This window comes from Macaca nemestrina, chromosome 17 (assembly GCF_043159975.1).
Source record: "Macaca nemestrina isolate mMacNem1 chromosome 17, mMacNem.hap1, whole genome shotgun sequence".
NCBI classification, from domain to species: Eukaryota; Metazoa; Chordata; class Mammalia; order Primates; family Cercopithecidae; genus Macaca; species Macaca nemestrina.
The window spans coordinates 9,805,601-9,828,470 of record NC_092141.1 but is presented as its reverse complement, the minus strand read 5'-3'; the positions used below and the strand labels follow the sequence as shown (position 1 = coordinate 9,828,470).

General features: G+C 44.1%; 1 protein-coding gene and 1 pseudogene across 2 annotated transcripts in view; one reads left to right on the top strand and one right to left on the bottom strand.

The window, feature by feature from the left end:
• Positions 1-22,870, bottom strand: part of LOC105473581 (cilia and flagella associated protein 52) — a 69,607-nt gene that overhangs the window by 34,237 nt on the left and 12,500 nt on the right. For both annotated transcript variants that reach the window (XM_011727412.2, XM_011727413.2), the window contains exons 2-6: positions 21,371-21,570; positions 20,527-20,663; positions 13,367-13,495; positions 9,028-9,127; positions 6,668-6,784 (exon numbers count right to left, since the gene is read on the bottom strand). In XM_011727412.2, the coding sequence (XP_011725714.1) occupies positions 6,668-6,784; positions 9,028-9,127; positions 13,367-13,495; positions 20,527-20,663; positions 21,371-21,570 (683 nt within the window). The remainder of the gene's footprint in view (positions 1-6,667; positions 6,785-9,027; positions 9,128-13,366; positions 13,496-20,526; positions 20,664-21,370; positions 21,571-22,870) is intronic.
• On the top strand, positions 14,405-15,996 carry LOC112425179 (large ribosomal subunit protein eL19-like; annotated as a pseudogene).

Sequence of the window (22,870 nt, the reverse complement as noted above, 5' to 3'; positions counted from 1 at the left end):
TTATCAATATCTTCCAGCAGAGTAGATATATGACAGCTAATAAACCTATGTGGACACATCATTATCACCCACAACCCATTGTGTACATTAGGGTTTCCTCTTCGCATTGTATACTCTCTGTGTTTGGACAAATTAATAGCCACATATATTTACCATGATAGTGTCATACAGAATAGTTTCACCATCCAAAGCATCCTCTGTGTTTTACCTATTCACCCTCCCTCCCCACTAACCCATGGCAAGCACTTATCTTTTTTTTTTTTTTTTAAGATGGAGTCTCACTCTGTCGCCAGGCTGAAGTACAATGGCGTGATCTCAGCTCACTGCAACCTCCACCTCCCGAGTTCAAGCAATTCTCCTGCCTCAGCCTCCTGAGTAGCTGGGATCATAGGCACACGCCATGACGCCGGCTAATTTTTGTATTTTTAGTGGACATGGAGTTTTACCACGTTGGCCAGGATGGTCTCGATCTCCTGACCTCGTGATCCGCCCACCTCGGCCTCCCAAAGTGTTGGGATTATAGGCGTCAGCCACCATGCCTATCCTGATCTTTTCATTGTCTCCTTAATTTTGCCTTTTCCAGAATGTCATATAGCTAGAATCAAACGGTGTGTAGTCTTTTCAGACTGGCATCTTTCACTCAGTAATGTGCATCTCAGTTTCCTTCTTTTCCTATAAAGACTTTTCCTGACTTTATAGCTCATTTCTTTTTAGTACTGATTAATATTCCATTGTTTGGATGTATCCCTTTACTTAGTGAAGGACATCTTGGTTGCTTCCAAATTTTGGCAACTATGGATAAAGCTTCTATAAATGTCTGTGTGCAGGTTCTTGTGTGAACGTAAGTTTTTAGCTCCTTTGGGTAAATAGCAAGGAGTGCAATTGCTGGATTACACGGTAAGAGTATGTTGAATTTTGCAAGAAACCACTGAACTATCTTCCACAGTGGCCATACTATTTTGCATTCCCATCAGCAATGAACAATGGCACTTATTGCTCTCCATCTCTGTCAATACTAGGTGTTGTGAGTGTTCTGGACTTTGGCCATTTGAAAAGGTATGTAGTGGTGTCTCATTGCTCTTTTAATTACATTTCCCGGCTGATATAAGATGTAGAGTATCTTTCCATATGCTTACTTGCCATCTGTATATCTTCTTCTTCTTCTTCTTCTTCTTTTTTTTTTTTTGAGACAGAGTCTTGCTCTGTCCCACAGGCTGGAGTGCAGTGGCGCAATCTCGGCTCACTGCAACCTCCACCTCCCGGGTTCAAGTGATTCTCCTGCCTCAGCCTCCCTAGTAGCTGGGATTACAGACTCGTACCACCACACTTGGCTAATTTTTGTGTTTTTAGTAGAGACAGGCTTCACCACGTTGACCCCACTGGTCTTATACTCCTGACCTCAAGTGATCCACCCACCTCTGCCTCCCAAAGTGCTGAGATTACAGGAGTGAGCCAACATGCCCAGCCACCATCTTGTATATCTTCTTTTTTTTTTTTTTTTTTTTTTTTTTTGAGATGGAGTCTCGCTCTGTCCCCTGGGCTGGAGTGCAGTGGCCGGATCTCAGCTCACTGCAAGCTCCACCTCCCAGGTTCACGCCATTCTCCTGCCTCAGCCTCCCGAGTAGCTGGGATTACAGGCGCCCGCCACCTTGCCCGGCTAGTTTTTTGTATTTTTTAGTAGAGACGGGGTTTCACCGTGTTAGCCAGGATGGTCTCAATCTCCTGACCTTGTGATCCACCCGTCTCGGCCTCCCAAAGTGCTGGGATCACAGGCTTGAGCCACCGCGCCTGGCCTCTATATCTTCTTTAGGTGAGGTGGCAGTTAAGGTCTTTGACCCATTTCTTATTGTCGAGTTTTAAAAGTTCTTTGTATAGGCTGGGCACAGTGGCTCACACCTATAATCTTAGCACTTTGGGAGGCCGAGGCAGGTGGATCACGAGGTCTGGAGATCGAGACCATCCTGGCTAACATGGTGAAACCCTGTCTCTGCTAAAAACAAAACAAAACAAAACAAAATATTAGCCAGTCGTGGTGGCGGGCACCTGTAGTCCCAGCTACTTGGGAAGCTGAGGAAGGAGAATGGCGTGAACCCAGGAGGTGGAGCTTGCATTGAGCCGAGATCGCCCCACTGCACTCCATCCTGGGCAACAGAGCGAGACTGCGTCTCAAAAAAAAAAAAAAAAGGTTATCTGTATATTTTGGGTAACAGTCCTTATTCAGGTATGTCTTTTGCCAATATTTTCTCTCACTCTGTATCTTTACTTTTCATTCTCTTGATGGTGTCTTTCATCCAGCAGAATTTTTGATTTTAAGAAAGTCCAGCTTTTCAATTCTTTCTTTCACAGGCCATGTCTTTGGTATTATAGCTAAAAGTTATCATCAAACCTTAGATCTTCTGGATTTTATCTTTCAGGAGTTTTAGTGTTTTGTGTTTTAGGTCTGTAACCCATTTTGAGTTAATTTTTGTGAAAGGTATAAAGTCTGTATCTAGGCTTTTTTTTTTTTTTTTTTTTTTGGTTTTCCAGTTGTTGAGCATTATTTATTAAAAAGACTATCTTTTTTCCATTGTATTTGCTTTGCTCCTTCACCAAAGATCAGTTGACTGTATTTATGTGAATTCCTTTTTGGGCTCTCTATTCTGTCCCATTGATCCATTTATTTATTCTTTCACCAACACTACACTGTCTTAATTACTGTAGTTTTCTGACAAGTCCTGAAATCTGGTAGTGTCACTCCTCCAACTGTGTTCTTCAATACTGTGCTTTCCTTTTAAAAAAAATTATACTTTAAGTTCTGGGATACGTGTGCAGAACATGCAGGTTTGTTACATAGGTATACACGTGCCATGGTGGTTTGCTGCACCCATCAACCCGTCATCTACATTAGGTATCAATATTGTGCTTTCTGCTCTGAGGCTTTTGCCCCTCTGTGTAAACTGTAGAATAAGTTTGTCTATAGCCACAAAATAACTTTCTGGGATGTTTATTGGGATTGCATTAAATCTATAGTTCAAATTAAGAAGAACTCATATCTGAACAATATTGAGTCTTCCTATCCATGAACATGAAATATCTACTTAGGGCCAGGTGCAGTGGCTCACGCCTGTAATCCCAGCATTTTGAGAGGCCGAGGCAGGCGGATCACAAGCTCAGGAGATCGAGACCATCCTGGCTAACACGGTGAAACTCCATCTCTACTAAAAATACAAAACATTAGCCGGGTGTGGTGGCGGGCACCTGTAGTCCCAGCTACACGGGAGGCTGAGGCAGGAGAATGGCGAGAACCCGGGAGGCGGAGCTTGCAGTGAGCCAAGATCGTGCCACTGCACTCCAGCCTGGGCGACAGAGTGAGACTCTGTTCCAAAAAAAAAAAAAAAAAAAGAAAGAAAGAAAAAGGAAAGGAGAAATATATATTTAGTTCTTACTTGATTTATTTTGTCACGGTTTTATAGTTTTCCTCACACAGATCTTATACAGCATGTACTTTTATTATCATTGTCATCATCATCATCTTCGTTTTAGTACTGTATGTCTAATAGGTCAATTTTAGTTTAAGGTTTTTTTTTGTTTTAGTTTTCTTTTTTTTTGTTTGAGACAGGGTCTCACTCTGTTGCCCAGGCTGGAGTGCAGTGACGTGATCTTGGTTACTGCAGCCTCCACCTCCCAGACTCAAGTGATTCGCCTGCCTCAGCCTTCCGAGTAGCTGGGATTACAGGCACATGCCACCATACCTGGCTAATTTTTGTATTTTTAGTAGAGACGCTGTTTCACCATGTTGGCAAGGCTGGTCTTGAACTCCTGACCTCAAGTTTTCTGCCCATCTCGGCCTCCCAAAATGCTGGGATTACAAGCATAAGCCACCGCACCTAGCCAACAGGTCAGTTTTAAACCTTTCCAATTATTTGCCTTTCTAACCATAAAGCAATTTTTATTTATTTATTTTTTTGAGACAGGGTCTCACTCTGTCACACAGGCTAGAGTGCAGTGGTTTAATCTCAGCTCACCGCCTCCTCTGCCCCAGCCTCCTGAGTAGCTGGGACTACAGGCATGCTCCATCATGCCCAGCTAATTTTCATATTTTTTGTAGAGAGGGGGTTTCACCATGTCACCCAGGCTGGACTTGAACTCCTGGACTCAAGCAGTCTGCCCACCTCGACCTCCCGGAGTGCTGGGATTACAGGTGTGAGCCACCGGCCTGGCCTGAACAAATATTTAAGTAGAGTTTCAAAGTGGGTAAGATCACTTGATATTGAAACCAAACATCTTCAGTGACACCTCCTATCCCTTCATTCCGCAGGAATTATTTTCTTTTCACCCATGGCAAAGGTGTCTTGGAACCATTGCCTTGTGGAGTTGACCATCAGACCTGCATGGTTAAGAATTTCAGCATCCACAGGTGACTTAAGTGCCAAAGGTTTGAGAAACCCTAAGACAGCCAGCATCTTTGCTAGAGAGATATTAGTTCCCAAGTGCTAGGAAAACAAAACAAAACAAAAAATCCAGTAGTTTTCAGGTAGTGTTATATGGAGCCCTTTGGTGGCATCTCAGGAGTTGGCACTGGCAGGCCTCTAAGACTTGCTCTGCTTAACCTGATGTGCTTTGTTTTTATTTGTTTAATATATTAGAATTCCTATCCTATATGAACAGACAATTTGCAAAAGAAGACATTTATGCGGCCAACAAACATATGAAAAAAAGCTCATCATCACTGGTCATTAGAGAAATGCAAATCAAAACCACAGTGAGATACTATCTCACACCAGTTAGAATGGCGATCATTAAAAAGTCAGGAAATAACAGATGCTGGAGAGGATGTGGAGAAATAGGAACACTTTTACACTGTTGGTGGGAGCGTAAATTAGTTCAACCATTGTGGAAGATGGTGTAGTGATTCTTCAAGGATCTAGAACCAGAAATACCATTTGACCCAGGAATCCTATTACTAGGTATATACCCAAAGGATTACAAATCATTCTACATGCATACGTATGTTTATTGTGGCACTACTCACAATAGCAAAGACTTGGAACCAACCCAAATGCCCATCAATGATAGACTGGATAGAAAGAAAATATGGCACATATACACCATGGACTACTATGCAGCCATAAAAAAGGATGAGTTCATGTCCTTTGCAGGGACATGGTGAAGCTGGAAACCATCATTCTCAGCAAACTAACACAGGAACAGAAAACCAAACACCACATGTTCTCACTCATAAGTGGGAGTTGAACAACGAGAACACATGGACACAGGGAGGGGAAGATCACATACTGGGGCCTGTCGGGGGTTGGGGGCTAGAAGAGGGATAGCGTTAGGAGAAATACCTAATGTAGACGACGGGTTGATGGGTGCAGCAAACCACCATGGCACATGTATACCTACGTAACAAACCTGCATGTTCTGCACATGTATCCCAGAACTTAAAGTGTAATAATAAAAAAAGAATTCCTATCCTAAAAAGAATTAGAAAAAACACACTTGAAAAGCTACACTTCAATCTCTTGTAGAATTATTTCTTAACTCTTCTCTACTTACACTATAGTTTTCCCCTCTTGTTATGCATCTCCTTGAATGCTTGAATATTAAATGATTATGTGACTAAGAAAACTCTGACATTTTCCCAGGAACACAGTGCAGTATTTCAAAGTTTCTTGAGAATATCTGCTACGTGGAAAAGTATCTAAGCTTAGTTAGAACCATCTGTTCTGTTATCAGAAATGAGATAGGCAGGTGCAGAACCTAGTACAAGCTTTTAAATTCAAAGTTTAGTAGAAAAAGCCCTAGTGAGTTTCTGGGCTGCTGGAAATAGCAGCACTTATTATATAAAATGATCCTTTGATGGTAGCTTTTTATTTTGGTGTAAATATCAAAGTCTCTAACTGTCCTTTTAACTAGAATTGCGAGGAATTCTGTAAATATAAACAGTTGACTATTTATAGGTCTTTTTCGCGACTTATAATGTCAGCTGAGGCTAAAATCTAAGATCTAGTTAGTACAGTAGACAAAAATTTTTATATAGTTTTATAGATCAAAGAGCACACTTATATATGGCAGTGGGGCTGGAACCAATGCGGTTTAAAATCACAAAGCAACGGGCCCTATGCTTTGAAGAGGTGAACATAAATGTGGTTCTGATTCCCTAATTCAGGACACCTAGAAATGTCTTTACCCTGAATAAAAACCAGGGATGAGGGCATAGAGAACTGGCCAATGTACCTTGCAAATTGAGATGTGGCTTTGGGTCCATCACTGACTTTTTATGTTTTCCCACAAACTCTTTCTTCATTAAGAAAGTGTGCTTTGGCCAGGTGCGGTGACTCACACCTGTAATCCCAGCACTTTGAAAGACCAAGGTGGGCGCATCACCTGAGGTCAGGAGTTCAAGACCAGCCTGGCCAACATGATGAAACCCTGTCTCTACTGAAAAATACAAAAATTAGTCGGGTATGGTGGGGCACGCCTGTAGTCTCAGCTACTTGAGAGGCTGAGGAGGGACAATCGCTTGAACCAGGGAGGCGGAAGTTGCAGTGAGCCAAGATCATGCCACTGCACTCCAGCCTGGGCGACAGAGGAAGACTCTGTCTCAAAAAGGAAAAAAAAAAGAAGTACATACTGCTAGTGAAGGGAGAAAAATGGCAGGGCAGTGGTGATGGTCTCTACTCACCAAACTGAATTTGTCCTTCGCAGGCCCTGCATCTGTCAGCAGTTTAGTCCTGGGGTTCATTTTTAGAATATCTCCAGTCGTGGTGCCAAGGTAGAAAAAGCTATCATCGTCGGCCATCTGAAGAAGCAAGAAAAAGAAATCTTGGCCAGGCGCGGTGGCTCACACCTGTAATCCCAGCACTTTGGGAGGCCGAGGCAGGCGGATCACCTGAGCTCAGGAGTTCAAGACCAGTCTCACCAACATGGAGAAACCCTGTCTCTACTAAAAACAGAAAATTAGCTGAGCGTCGTGGGGCATTCCTGTAATCCCAGCTACTCGGGAGGCTGAGGCGGAAGAATCGCTTGAACCTGGGAGGCGGAGGTTGCGGTGAGCCGAGATTGCTCCACTGCACTCCAGCCTGGGCAACAAGAGCAAAACTCTGTCTCAGGAAAAATAAATAAATAAATAAATAAATAAATAAATAAATAAATAAATAAATAAATCTTGAAGACCCGGATGTCCTCAGTGATGCCCATGAACCCCTGCTCAGGAATGGGATGAGGTTCCTCTGGCACCCCAGGAAGACTTGCAAAGGTGCTCAGGGCTGCTTCTATTTCCTCAGGCTCAAAGATGGGTCAGAACAGCTGAGGGGAGCAGGGTTAGGGCTACACATAGGATGGGAGGAAATATCCAACTCCAATTAGCCTGTGCGTTTCACTTGATGTCTGTCTAGGTCTGATGTTAACAGGCATCCTCTGTCAGTTCAGACTTTTGAGACATCTCTTAAGGGCTCCTAGGATAAAGGTGTGCTCCTCCAAAATTTTGCTTTATCTCATATTTTCCAAAGTCTAGATTCATAAAATGACTATGCATTAAACAAGAGGAATCAGTCCCTGGAGAATGAAGTTATACAGGCTGAGTATCCTTAATCCAAAAATCTAAAATCTGAAATGCTCCAAAATCGGAAATGTTTGAGTGCTGATGTGACACTCCAAGGAAGTGCTCACTGGCACATGTCAAATTTTGAATTTTCAGATTAGAGATGCTGAACTGGTAAGTGTAATGCAAATACTCCAAAATCTGAAAAACATCCAAAATTCAAAACACTTCTGGCTATAAGCATATCAGATAAGGAATACACAACCTGAATATATAAATCCACATTTAAAATATGTTAATAATTTATCTGTATGGAAGAGACTGCATTTCAACAATGGATTTCTTGGTCAGAAACTTTATTTTCAGTAGCAGAAATAGCATCAGTGACATAGGAATGTGCTGTGGGCCCTGAGTGCCACGGGCTACAGTGCTTTCGTCCAGGTGATGCAGGCTTTGGGTGTTTAATGACAGCCTAGATTCCAGTAAAACAAGGTTTACCTGTGCTGTGTCTAGGTGACTCTTCCCTGACTCCTAAAGGGTGTGGCAGAGGTGAACTTCTTCTTCTTTTTTTTTTTTTTTTTGAGACGGAGTCTCGCTCTGTCGCCCAGGCTGGAGTGCAGTGGCCAGATCTCAGCTCACTGCAAGTTCCGCCTCCCAGGTTCACGCCATTCTCCTGCCTCAGCCTCCCAAGTAGCTGGGACTACAGGCGCCCGCCACCTCACCCGGCTAGTTTTTTTGTATTTTTTTAGTAGAGACGGGGTTTCACCATGTTGGCCAGGATGGTCTCGATCTCCTGACCTCGTGATCCTCCCGTCTTGGCCTCCCAAAGTGCTGGGATTACAGGCTTGAGCCACCACGCCCGGCCAACTTTTTCTTCTTTTTGAAACAGAGTGTCACTCTGTTGCCCAGGCTGGAGCGCAGTGGCGTGATCCCAGCTCACCTCAACTTCTGCCTCCCGGGTTCAAGCAATTCTCCTGCCTCAACCTCCTGAGCAGCTGGGATTACAGGCACCCACCACCACACCTGGCTAATTTTTGTATTTTTGGAAGAGACAAGGTTTCACCATGTTGGCCAGGAGACAGAGTTTTGCTCTTGTTGCCCAGGCTGGAGTGGAGTGGTGCAATCTCGGCTCACCGCAACCTCCGCCTCCCAGGTTCAAGCGATTCTCCCCCCTCAGCCTCCCAAGTAGCTGGGATTACAGGAATATGCCACGACGCCCAGCTAATTTTGTATTTTTAGTACAGATAAGGTTTCTCCATGTTGGTCAGGCTGGTCTTGAACTCCTGAGCTCAGGTGATCCACCCACCTCTGCCTCCCAAAGTGCTGGGATTACAGGTGTGAGCCACCACGCCAGGCCAAGGTGAGCTTCTTCAATCAACACCCCCTATGTCTATTCCCCACCTTCCTATCCCCAGCCCCATGTACACACATACAAACACCTTGGCCAGTACTGCTAACAGGTATGTGTGCTAATTGTTACTTAATGCTTGATTAATACTTACTCCAATACTCATGACTATTCTCTTCATCTGTCCTGTTTGGCACTCAGTTGGCCAGATTTTTCTATTTGGAAGATCCAGTTCCCATACTCGAATTGTCCCACTATAAAAGAAAAAAAAGTCACAATCAAATGGACACCCATGGAATAATCACTTCATCCCTGAAACTGAAGGGAAGAGATCTAAACATTTTCAAGGCTTCGTTATGGCCTAGTGCACTATGAAAGATCTTTTATTCGATTCTCATAACAGCACCATGAAGCAGGTTTTGTGATCCCCCCTCCCAAATAAGAAAGTGCGGAGCTCGAACACAGCAGAGCAGGATTCACACCCATCTCCCTCTCACTCTGAAGTGCACACTCCCCGCTGTACGGAAAACAAACACACACGTAAGCATGAGAACAAGGGCAGAGCAAATCACAGCTTCTTAAATTTCTTCCTCTTTGTTCTTTTCTTTCCTCTTTCTTTCTCTCTCTCTCTCTCTCTCTCTTTCTTTCTGTTTTAGACAGAGCCTCGCTCTATCGCCAGGCTGGAGTGCAATGGTGCTATCTCGCCTCACTGCAACCTCCACCTCCCAGGTTCAAGCCATTCTCCTGCCTCAGCCTCTCGAGTAGCTGGAACTACAGGTGCCCGCCACCATGGCCGGCTAATTTTTGTATTTTTAGTAGAGGCAGGGTTTCACCATGTTGGCCAGAATGGTCTCAATCTGTTGACCTCATGATCTGCCCACTTCGGCCTCCTAAAGTGCTGGGATTACAGGCATAAGCTACCACACCTGGCCTTCTTTTCTTTCTTTCGAATTGACAAGTAAAAATAATATATATTTATGGTGTACATCATGAGGTTTATATACATATACACATTGCAGAATAGCAAAATCAAGCTATTGAACATATGCCTTACCTTGTATAATTACCATTTTTTTTTGGTGGTGAGAATACTTAAAATTAATTCTGTTAGGAATTTTCAAGTATACAATATATTATGAACTATACTCACCATGATGTACACAACCTGTGTCCATCAAAAGATGGATGGACTTTAAAAATGTGGTATATGTACACGATGAAAAGAAATTCTGTCATTTGTGACAACATGGACAAATCTGATGGACATTGTTTTAAGTGAAATAAGCCAAGCACAGAAAAACAAATACTGCGTGACTTTATTCAGCTATGGAGTATAAAAACGCCTAACTCATAAGACAGTAGAATGGTGGTTATCAGAGACTGGGGGTGGGAGAGTAGGGAGATGTTGGTCAAAGGACACCAAATTTCAGTTCAACAGGAGGAGGAGGGCCGGGCACAGTGGCTCACGCCTGTGATCCCAGCACTTTGAGAGGCAAACGTGGGTGGATCACCTGAGGTCGGGAGTTCGAGACCAGCCTGGCCAACATGGTGAAACTCTGTCTCTACTAAAAATATAAAAAATTAGCCAGGTGTGGTGGTGGGTGCCTGTAATCCCAGCTACTCGGGAGGCTGAAGCAGGAGAATCGCTTGAACCTGGGAGGTGGAGGTTGCAGTGAGCCGAGATGGTGCCATTGCACTCCAGCCTGGGTGACAAGAGCAAAACTCCGTCTCAAAAAACAAAACAAAACAAAACAAAACAAAACAAAAAAACCAGGAGGAGGAGTAAGTTTAAATGTGTTTTTTTTCAAGATATTGAGTTGCAAGGAAAATTTTAAAGGGAAGACCTGTGATGTGGAGTCTTGTCTTCAAGGAAAGAGAAATGAGACCAAATGACTAAAAGCTAAATCAAATAAGCATCTAACACAGGACTTGATCCATGGTCAGTGTTGACTCATTATATGTTGGATTAATCTGAATTAATAATTGTATAAAAATTTCAAGGCCAATATCACAAAGACTTCAGCTAATATTTTAAGGCAGAAAAGATTAATAATCTAAAAATATATCAAGTTTTGGGCTGGGGCAGTGGCTGACACCTATAATCCTAGCCCTTTGGGAGGCTGAGGTGGGTGGATTGCCTGAGCTCAGGAGTTCAAGACCAGCCTGGTCAACATGGTGAAACCCCATCTCTACTAAAATACAAAAAAATTAGCCAGCTGTGGCAGCATGCACCTGTAATCCCAGTTACTTGGGAGGCTGAGGCAGGAGAATTATTTGAACCCAGGAGGCAGAGGTTGAAGTGAGCTGAGATCGTGCCATTGCACTCCAGCCTGGGTGACAGCGTGAGACTCCATTTCTCTCTATATGTGTGTATATATGTATACACACACACACACATATATGTGTATATATGTGTATATAGATGTGTATATATGTGTATATATACACACACACATCTATATACACACACATATACATATATAACTATATGTGTGTGTATATATATAGTTTTTCTTTTTGTTTTTTAGCTCCCAGAGTTATGTATATATAGTAAGCACTCAGACATATTTTAAACGTACTGAACTTTTTTTTATTTTTTAAACAAAGAACTTTTTTCACGGTGTTCCTGGTAGATGTTCTTTGGATTCTGAAATACTGAAACTTGCAGGCTATCTCGCGGGGACAATATGGTGGAACACATGGCATTGGGACCAAGTTAGAGAGCCCGGCATACGTAGGTGCCCTGTCAAACATTTTACTTAAGAACGCTCACTTTCTCAGTTCTCAGTGTCACATGAAATCAAGCCAGACACAGAATGCAGATTGCCCTAAAAAACTTCTTTTATATAAAATTCAAGATTTGAGTCCTGAAGAAACGTTGCTCATGGACATCAGAATGGACCCAGGCCTGCTGCTGAAGGGGTTGCTAAGGAGCAGAAAGAGCCTCATGAAACCCTGGCTGAGTCAAATCGCTCTGCAAACCTGAACAAAGTTGAAGAGCGCCGCCACAGCCCCTGGTCAGTTGCTTTAGGTTGCTTGGTCAATTAGCTTCATTAGCTTCATGGCCTCTCCTCTGGATGAATCGTTCCTCAGGATTAGCCATGGAGCAAATGTAAGTTGCATATCATAAAGCGGGGATAGGAAACAATACAGATGGGGAGCTGCACAAATTCTCTTCTCTGGCTGGAAAGGTAACCAACCACGTGTAACTTTCCCAGATGGGAGGCCACACATGGGTTGAAAAAAAATAGTTCTACCAAGCACATACTTCAACTCTGTATTTTCTGATTTCTTTCCCTTTGGACTGGTATATAAACATTTAAAAAGGATTTCTTTTTTTTTTTTTTTTTTAGACGGATTCTTGCTCTGTTGCCAGGCTGCAGTGCAGGGGTGCGATCTCGGCTCACTGCAAGCTCCGCCTCCTGGGTTCAGGCCATTCTCCTGCTTCAGCCTCCTGAGCAGCTGGGATTACAGGTGCCCGCCACCACACCTGGCTAATTTTTGTATTTTTAGTAGAGACGGGGTTTCACCCTGTTAGCCAGGATGGTCTCGATCTCCTGACCTCATGATCCGCCCACCTTGGCCTCTCAAAGTGCTGGGATTATAAGCGGGAGCCACCGTGCCTGGCCCCCAAAAAAAGGATTTTTAAAATTCTTATTTAACCTTCCCTTCAAACTCCAAACAGGCATCTGTGGTCAGGAGTTGGAGACCAATCTGGCCAACATGGTGAAACCCTGTCTCTACTAAAAATACAAAAATCAGCCAGGTGTGGGGTGCCTGTCATCCCAGATACTTGGGAAGCCGAGGCAGGAGAATCACTTGAACCTGGTAGGTGGAGGCTGCGGTGAGCCAAGACCACGCCATTGCACTCCAACCTGGGTGACACAGCAAAACACTGTCAAAAACAAACAAACAAACAAACAAACAAACAAAAAACCCTCCAAACAGGGTTCTAATTAGTGAATCTGTAAATTAATTTATTCCCTCCCTTAGGCAGATACTGGCCTCTGTTCAAACTTTGAGCTGGGTCACCATTAGCTGGTTAAAGCTGATCCTGCCTGTAATTATCTTATATGGCTAACAGTCTAACCATCTGAAACTTCCTGGCAGAATTCATTTGCAAACTATCAGATTATGAGACCCCAGTCAAGAGCAGGTGGAAAGAAATATCCATCAGTGGGTGAATTTGTGCAATTGTGCAAATTATTTCTGTGAGCATGGATTGGAGATAATCCTGTCACAAACAAGCACCTGAGAACAGTTAAGCAGGTAAGCAAAATCTTTTCATCAGTAATCACAGAATTTTAAAATAACTGTAGTTAAAAGACTTCCAGCGAAGAGAACTTTTAATGAGTACAAAAACACAAAAACTATGATGTAAGGTATTTATCCAGGACTAAAGACACGTTCCCCCAGATCAAAATGACCACGTTTTCTGTGCAAGAAAATAAAGCAATGTATGAGTTCTGAAAACTCTGAAGGCAGACACGTACTTTCCAGCAGTCACAAACATCTCATCGCGGCACCTGGAGAAGATTACATTGGTGGCATTCCCAACATTGAGGCCGGCTGCAGGGCTGCCGCAGATGGCATCTCTCTTGGCTATGCTCCACACCACCACACTGCCGAAATAAGAAGGACCAAAAAAAACGTCAAAGGGAAAATAGGCTTTCAAAATAAGAAACAACGATCTTAGTGGTTCTAGAAAGAAAAAAACACAATAGGTTACTTAAAAACGAACAATGAAATTACCCCACCCCAACATCTCCTGAACCACACCTCCCAAGTAGCTGGGACTACAGGCACACACCACCACACCTGGCTAATTTTTCAGTTTTTGTAGAGACAGGGGTCTCCCTACTAGAAGACACAACAGTGACACATTAAAAGTTTTTTTTTGTTGTTGTTGTTTGTTTTTGAGATGGAGTTTCGCTCTTTTTGCCCAGGCTGGAGTGCAGTGGCATAATCTCGGCTCACTGCAACCTCCACCTCCTGGATTCAAGCGATTCTCCCGCCTCAGCCTCCCGAGTAGCTGGGACTGCAGGCATGCACCACCACATCCGGGTAATTTTTGTATTTTTAGTAGAGACGGGGTTTCACCATGTTGGCCAGGATGGTTTCGAATGTTGGCCAGGTGCGATGGCTCACACCTGTAATCCCAGCACTTTGGGAGGCCGAGGCGGGAGTTTGAGACCAACCTGAGGTCAGGAGTTTGAGACCAACCTGGCCAACATGGTAAAAACCCATCTTTACTGAAAATTAAAAAATTAGCCAGAAGTGGTGGAGTACACCTGTAGCTCCCAGCTACTCACGAGGCTGAGGCAAGAGAATCAGGCTAGTCTTGAACTTCTAGGCTCAAGTGATCCTTTTTGCCTTGGCCTCCCGAAGTGCTTGGATTACAGGTGTGAGCCACTGCTCTTATTGCCTAGGCTGTGTGACAACAAGCACAAAACAAATTTGTTTTAAAAATAGATAAAACAAAGGGCACCAACATAGAGAGCTGGCCAAATAGATTCCAGCATATCTGTACAATGGAATACTATGCTATTAGGGCAAAGAATGAGATCTATATCTACGTGTATGTACATAGATGTCCTTGGTATAAAGTTAGTCAAAAAGCAGGTTGCATTACAACATGAATACCATGATGACATCAATGCCAAAAGTTTCATAAATAGGTTACAAAATTTAAAAGATACATGCAGGCCGGGAGCAGTGGCTCACGCCTATAATCCCAGTACTTTGGGAAGTCGAGGAGGGTGAATCACCTGAGGTCGGGAGTTCGAGACCAGCCTGACCAACATGAAGAAACTCCGTCTCTACTAAAAATACAAAATTAGCCAGGCGTGGTGGGGTGCATGCCTGTAATCCCAGCTATTTGGGAGGCTGAGACAGGAGAATCACTTGAACCTGGGAGGCAGAGGTTGCAGTGAGCCAAGATCGTGCTGTTGCACTCCAGCCTGGGCAACAAGAGTGAAACTCTATCTCAAAAAAAAAAAAAAAAAAAAAAGGCATGAAAACTATAGGATGTCCACTATAATTGGCAGCTTCCCTTTTGTTTCTTTTCCTCTGTGTAGAAGCTAGATGGGTTGGGTAGAATAAACCCCTGCCATCCATTCAGGGTTGATCCCCTGACTATGCAAACCAGTCAGCAGAACTCCACCCTTCTCACCACAGACACTATCCAGGGCTGGGCATATTGCATTTTTTAGTACAGCAAGGTTTGTTTTCTTTTCTTTCTTTTGGCTTTTCAACATTCTCGAATGTTCTGCAAGCAACTTTTAGGCAGCTTAAAATTATAGAGGAGATTAACGGTTTTGCCAGATTAACCTTGGTTAAGGGGCCATTTCCCCCCCCAAGACCTAGTATCTTTGACAGGGGGTGGGATGGGGGTGGCCTAATGACCTAGCTCCAAGAATCTCTGGGGGTGGGACCCAGGCATCAGTGTTTTTTAAATCTTTCTAGGTGATTTCAGTGTGCACCAAAGGTTGAGAATAACTGCTTTAAGTTGAGCAAAGGATGTTGGAACTCTTTCCTTTTACTGCAGTGGCCAAAGCCATGAGGATGCTCAGGCTTTAGACGGGGCTTTCCTCTAGTGCCAAGAAGGTCTAGTTGGATCCCAATGAGACCCGTGAAATTGCCAAGGCCAACTCCCACCAGCAGATCTGGAAGCTGATCAAAGACGGGCTAATTATCCATAAGCCTGTGACTGTCCATTCCCTGGCTGGATGCTGGGAAAACACCTTGGCCCGCTGAAGGGCAGACACATGGGCATAGGTAAGCCAAAGGGTGCAGCCGTTTGCCAGAGAAAGTAACCTGGATGAGGAGAATGAGGATTCTGCGCCACCTGCTCTGAAGATACTGTGGATTCAAGAAGATTGATCACCACACGTATCACAGCCTCTACCTGAAGGTGGAGGGGAATGTGTTCAAAAAACAACTGGATTCTCATGGAACATATCCATGAGCTGATGGCAGACGAAGCCTGCGAGAAGCTCCCGGTTGACCAGGCTAAGGCCCACAGATCTAAGACCAAGGAAGTACACAAGCGCCGTGAAGAGCATCTCTGGGCCAAGAAGGAGAAGATCAAGACTTGTCCAAGGAGGAAGAGGCTAAGAAATAGAAGCTCCCCATTTCTTGTCTGTAGATAGCAGTCTTGATGATTACATAGATCAGTCATTAAAATAAAACAAGCCTTTTACTGCTTGCAAAAAAAAGTTGAGCTAAGAACATTAACAGAGGATTTCTGGATACATTTCTTTTTACTGTTTTTTTTTTGTTTTTTTTTTTTTGAGATGGAGTCTCACTCTTGTCCCCAGGCTGGAGTGCAATGGCACGACCCTGGCTCACTGCAACCTCCGCCTCCCAGGTTCAAGCAATTCTCCTGCCTCAGCCTCCTGAGTAGCTGGGATTACAGGTGCCTGTCACCATGTCTGGCTAATTTTTGTATTTTTAGCAGAGATGGGGTCTCGCCATGTTGGCCAGGCTGGTCTCAAACCCCTGACCTCAGTTGATCCACCTGCCTTGGCCTCCCAAAGTGTTGGGATTACAGGCGTGAGCCACCGCACCTGGCCAATACATTTCTTTTTTTTTTTTTTTTTTGAGATGGAGTCTCGCTCTGTCGCCCAGGCTGGAGTGCAGTGGCGTGATCTCGGCTCACTGCAAGCTCCGCCTCCCGGGTTCACGCCATTCTCCTGCCTCAGCCTCCCGAGTAGCTGGGACTACAGGCGCCCACAACCGCGCCTGGCTAATTTTTTTTTGTATTTTTAGTAGAGACGGGGTTTCACCGTGGTCTCGATCTCCTGACCTTGTGATCCGCCCGCCTCGGCCTCCCAAAGTGCTGGGATTACAGGCGTGAGCCACCGCGCCCGGCCTCAATACATTTCTTATCAGAAAGTCAAGTGGTAATGGGCCAGGGAAGGGGTGACCACTGATGAATGACAAGAAAAGGAAGAAATCTCATGAAAATTTTGTTGACTTGCTATATAGTAAGAGAAGGATTATCGTTATATAACTATACACAAATATAAATTTCCTTTGTAATAAACCTATGAAGCTCAAATAAGAAAATATACATAGAAGTGTACTGAAGTATTAAATCCCATACAAACCTCAGGTGTTATTATTTTTCTTCTACAGATTGTGCTCCTTTGACATTTACATAGGAATATGTACTGCATTGATTGTTCTTCCTAATATATTTTGTTTGTTTTTTTATTTATTTATTTTTAGCTGGAGTCTCGCTCTGTCGCCCAGGCTAGAGTGCAGTGGTGCGATCTTCACTCCCTGCAACCTCTGCCTCCTAGGTTCAAGAGATTCTCCTGCCTCAGCCTCCCAAGTAGCTGGGATTACAGGTCCCAGCACTACGCCCGGCTAATTTTTGTGTTTTTAGTAGAGCCAGCGTTTCACCAGGTTGACCAGGTTGGTCTCGAACTCCTTACCTCAGGTGATCTGCCTGCTTCGGCCTCCCAAAGTGCTGGGATTACAGGTGTGAGCCACCACACCTGGCCGGTTCTTCCTAATATACTTTAAATATACTTCTTTTTTTTCAGTTTCCTTTCTGTTCTCTGCCTACCAACTTGACTGTGAGTTAACTCAAGGGCAAAGATCATGTCTTGGCAATGCAAGCTCAAGGCGTAGCCTCTGGAGTCATGCTGCTAGGGTTTGTCTTCCAGGTCTGTCACTCAGCAGCTGGCTCCTTACTTGTCACCTGGCACCGATAGCTTCCACCTCTTGAAACTGATGTGGGACTTAATTTAGATGATGCAATAAAAACCTTCAGGTCATGCCTGCCACGTGGTAAGTGCTTTAAAAATGTAGCTGTTGTCTTTCATGACAGTGATGGTGGGGATGGTGTCCTTCTTTTCAGCAATGGATCTCATATCTAACGCACGTTAGAATCGTCTGGGACACTTTTTTACAGCTACACCAGAGTTGTACATATTTGTGGGATACAGGGATATTTTGATACCTGTGTACAATGTGTAATGATCAAATCAGAGTGGTTGGGATATCCATCACCTCAAACGTTTATCTTTGTGTTGAGAATATTACAATTCTTCTGGCTATTTTGAAATATTCACCAAATTATTAACTATCATTTTCCTGCTGTATGATTGGATACTAGCATGTATTCTTTCTATGTAAGTGTATGTTTGTACCTATTAACCAACTTCTCTTATCCCCCCACCTCCTTCGCTTCCCAGCCTCTGCTAACCACTCTCTCCCTCTGTGAGAACTACTTTTTTTAGCTCCCAGATATGAGTGAGAACATGAGATACTTGTTTCTGTGCCTGGCTTATTCCATTGAATATAATCACCTCCAGTTACATTCATGTTGCTGCAATGACAATAGCTCATTCTTAAAAAAAAAAGAAAAAAAGTCTTGGCCAGGAACGGTGGCTCACACTTGTAATCCCTGCACTTTGGGAGGCTGAGGCGGGTGGATCACCCGAGGTCAGGAGTTTGAGACCAGCCTGGCCAACATGGAGAAACCCTGTCTCTACTGGAAAAAAAAAAAAAAAAATTTACAAAATTAGCCAGGCGTGGTGATACATGCCTGTAATCCCAGCTCCCATCTACTCGGGAGGCTGAAGCAGGATAATTGCTTGAACCTGGGAGGCAGAGATTGCGGTGAGCCGAGATTGCACCATAGAACTCCAGCCTGGGCAACAGGAGTAAAACTCCATCTCAAAAAAAAAAATTCTTTTCTGTGGCTAAAAAAATATTCTGTTGGGTATGGAATATGGAAGGAGCATACCTCAACATGATAAAGACCTTATATGACAAACCCACAGCTAATATCACACTGAATGGGGTGAAATTGAAAGCCTTTCCACTAAGACCTGAAACAAGATATGGATGCTGTCAGATCCCAGGGTCCGGGTCCAGCCCATGCTGAAGTCCGAGGGGAGTGGGTGGATGAGCAGGAAGAACACTTGGGGACTGTAGGCAGGTGGAAGATGATTTTATTCAGCAGCAGCTCTCATCAACAGCTTTCTCACACTGTCCGCCCTGCCTGTGCTTCTTGAGCTGGCAGCTCCCACATACAGCTGCGCAGCCAGCTCTACCCTGGCTTCAGGGTCAGCAGCTTAACTCTTTGTCTCTCTGGGCACGAGTGAGCTGAGCTGTGTCCTGGCTCCCCTTTGTCCATCTTTGCAGATGGACAGCTCTGGCTCTCTCTCTTTTTCTCTGGGCGCCAGGGCACCTGCACAGTGTCCACAGGACAATTATACCTTTAACAGATAATAGTGGTGTAGAGCCAAGTGATGGCCTTTCCCATGTTACAGCTACAAGGCCTGTGTTAGCAGTGGAATTATACGCCTGCGCTCTAAACTTGCTGAGTCACGCAGGATGTAAACATCCTTCCTTGGCCTCTCCTTGACCAAAGCACAGCCATGTTCCTTACAGATGCTCACTCTGGCCACTTTTGTTCAACACAGTACTGGGAAGCTTGTATAACTCTTAGAGCTCAGGCCAATCAAATTGGACTCTCTGAAGGCACACCCAGGCACCAGTGATTCCCTAAAGCTGCCCGGGTGATTTCAACAAGCAGCCAAGTTCGAAAACCACTCTCTTAGGGTATTTTTCTCAGAGGCTTTTCAGACAATGCACACTGAAATATAGATGGGCCAAGAGAGAACATTAGAGGGGACAGGACCCTTGTCACTTCTGGAAATACACCTGGCAGAAAATACGCAAATATTGCACACTTGGCATCTGAGAAAGTATCTTGCATCTGTACAGAACTTAAATAAATTTATAAGATAAAACAAAAACCCCATTATAAAGCAGGCAAAGGACGTGAACACTTTGCAAAAGAAGACATACATGCAGCCAACAGGCATAGGAAAAAAGGCTCAATATCACTGGTCATTAGAGAAATGCAAATCAAAATCACAGTGAGATAGCCATCTCATATCAGTCAGAACAACTATTATTAAAAAGTCAAAAAATAACAGATGCTGGCAAGGTTGCAAAGAAAGGGGAATGCTTATACACTGTTGGTGGGAGCGTAGATTAGTTGAACCATTGTGGAAAGCAGGGTGGTGATTGCTCAGAGAGCTGCAAACAGAACTATCATTAAATCCAGCAATCCCATTACTGGCTACATACTCAAAGGAATATACATATTCTACCTTAAAGACGTATCTGATTGTATGTGCATCACAGCACTATTCACAATAGCAAAGACATGGAATCAACCTGAATGCTCATCAATGGTAGACTGGATAAAGAAAATGTGGTACATATACATCATGGAATACTATGCAGCCATAAAAAAGAATGAGATCATGTCTGTTACAGGAACGTAGATGGAGCTGGAGGCCATTATCCTTAGCAACCTAATGTAGAAATAGAAAACCAAATACCACATGCTCTTACTTATAAGTGGGAGCTAAATGATGAGAACACAGGAACGCATAGAAGGGAACACAGACACTGGGGCCTGCTTGAGGGTAGAGGGTGAGAGGAGGGAGAAGATCACAAAAAATAACTACTGGGTACTAGGCTGAGCACCTGGTTGATGAAATAATCTGTATAACTGTGACTTAAGTTTACCTATATAAAAAACCTGCACATGTACCTCTGAACCTAAAATAAAAGTTAAAAAAAAAATAAAGAAAATAAGTAAATATGTTTAGTTCATTACCTTCCGTCATCTGGGCCTCCTAGTGATACCAAGTACAAATCATTTGGAGAAAAGGCCAGAGCTTCAATTTTGCCCTTGTGAAGGGACAGCCGAGCAAGCAGCTCTCTTTTCTTATAATCCCACAAAATGATATCTGCCTGGGGGCAAGAACACACCGTCAGATCATAGGGAGGCATTAAAACCATCTGAGGAGATGACTACCCTTCTTGGTGAAAAACAATTAGTACTGTCACTTTTCTTTTTTTTTTTTTGAGACAGAGTCGCGCTCTTTTTTGCCCATGCTGGAGTGCAGTGGCGCGATCTCTGCTCACTGCAACCTCCACCTCCTGGGTTCAAGCAATTCTCCCTATCTCAGCCTCCTGAGTAGCTGGGATTACAGGCACACGCCACCACGCCCAGCTAATTTTGTATTTGTAGTAGAGATGAGGTTTCACCATGTTGGCTAGGCTGGTCTCGAACTCCTGACCTCAGGTGATCTGCCCGTCTCGGCCTCCCAAAGTGCTGGGATTACAGGCGTGAGCTGCCGCACCCGGCCCGTTCTATCATTTTTCTAGAAATCAGATCAGGTTCTACAAACGTGACAGCAACACAATGGAAACAGCTTTAAGCGGGAACTTTTGTTTGTGAGCATTATCGGTCACAAGCTGCAACCTCGGGTGTAAAATCATCAGAGTCCTTCACTCGCGGTCTGACAGAATGAAGATGAGTTAAAAGAGAAGTCGAAAGGAAGAAGAAGGAAGAATAAAGCACACTGCCACACAGAACTAGCAACTTGTGGCGGGGTAGTTCTTCTAGGGAGGCACCTCTAGATAAATTGACAATGAGTCGTTTTCACTGTATTCACCTTGAACCCCATGAATGTGACTTGTCCGGAGGCGATGTACCGTCCGGACCTGGAGATGGCCAAGCAGGAGACGTTGTTGCCGTGACCCTGTAGGAAGTTCTGCTCTTGAGTATTTATTGCCTGAATGAGGATTGTGCAACCAAGAGGAAAAATCAGATGCTCCTGGTCAGGATGGCATTTGAGACCAGTGGGCACATGTCCTGAAAGAGAGAGATGCACAGTAATAATAATCAGCTGCAGAAGTGGCTGGGAATTTTCTACTTGAGTACAAAAGACAACACTTTTTTTTTTTTTTTTGAGACGGAGTCTTGCTCTTGTCGCCCAGCCTGGAGTGCAACGGTGCAGACTTGGCTTACTGCAACCTCCATTTCCTGGGTTCAAGTGATTCTCCTGCTTCAGCCTCCCGAGTAGCTGGGATTACAGGCACCTGCCACCACATTCAGCTAATTTTTTTTTTTTTTTTTTGTATTTTTAGTAGAGACGGGGTTTCACCATGTTGGTCAGGCTGGTCCTGAACTCCTGACCTCGTGATCCGCCCACTTCAGCCTCCCAAAGTGCTGGGATGACAGGTGTGAGCCACCATGCCCAGCCAACACTTTTAAAATAAGCCTTAGTTCAGCTAAAATAAGTTGGGGAAATAGGTAATTTTATTTCACTGACAACAAGGTTTATCTAGTAATCACTTCTTAAACTTTGATGTTTATAAAAATCCCTGATGGATCTTGTTAAAATGCAGATTCCTATTTCAGGTCTGAGAAGGGGTTGAGATTCTGTATTTCTCATAAGCTCCTAAGTGATGGTGATGCTGCTCCAGCAAGGCCTACGGCCAATTCTCGTAATCCTAAAAAGCGTGAGTGCATGGAGCGTGAGCAGCCTGCTTGGGTGAACGCACAGGCATAGGGATAACGGGAGTCAGCTACCTCAGGCAAAGGTTGGGTAAAGATAAAAATTTGGCCTATTTTACTTCACAAAGCGTAATATTCTCCAGGTTCATCCACGTCTTTACAAATGGCATGATTTCCTTCTTTTTAAAGGCTAAGTAATATTACATTGCGTGGCCAGGCGTGGTGGCTCATGCCTGTAATCCCAGCACTTTGGGAGGCCGAGGCGGGCGGATCACGAGGTCAGGAAATCGAGACTGTCCTGGCCAACATGGTGAAACCCCGTCTCTACCAAAAATATGAAAAAATTAGCCGGGCGAGGTGGCGGGCGCCTGTAGTCCTAGCTACTCGGGAGGCTGAGGCAGGAGAGTGGCGTGAACCTGGGAGGTGGAGCTTGCAGTGAGCCGAGATTGCGCCACCGCACTCCAGCCTGGGCGAGAGTGAGACTCTGTCTCAAAATAAAATAAATAAACAAACAAATAAATAAAAAATCAGAGCGAGTCTCTCTCTCTGTCTCTCTCTCTCTGTGTGTGTGTGTGTGTGTATATAAAACATTGTGTGTGCCTGTGTGTGTGTGACATTTTCTTTATTCATTCATCTGTTGATGGGCATTTAGATT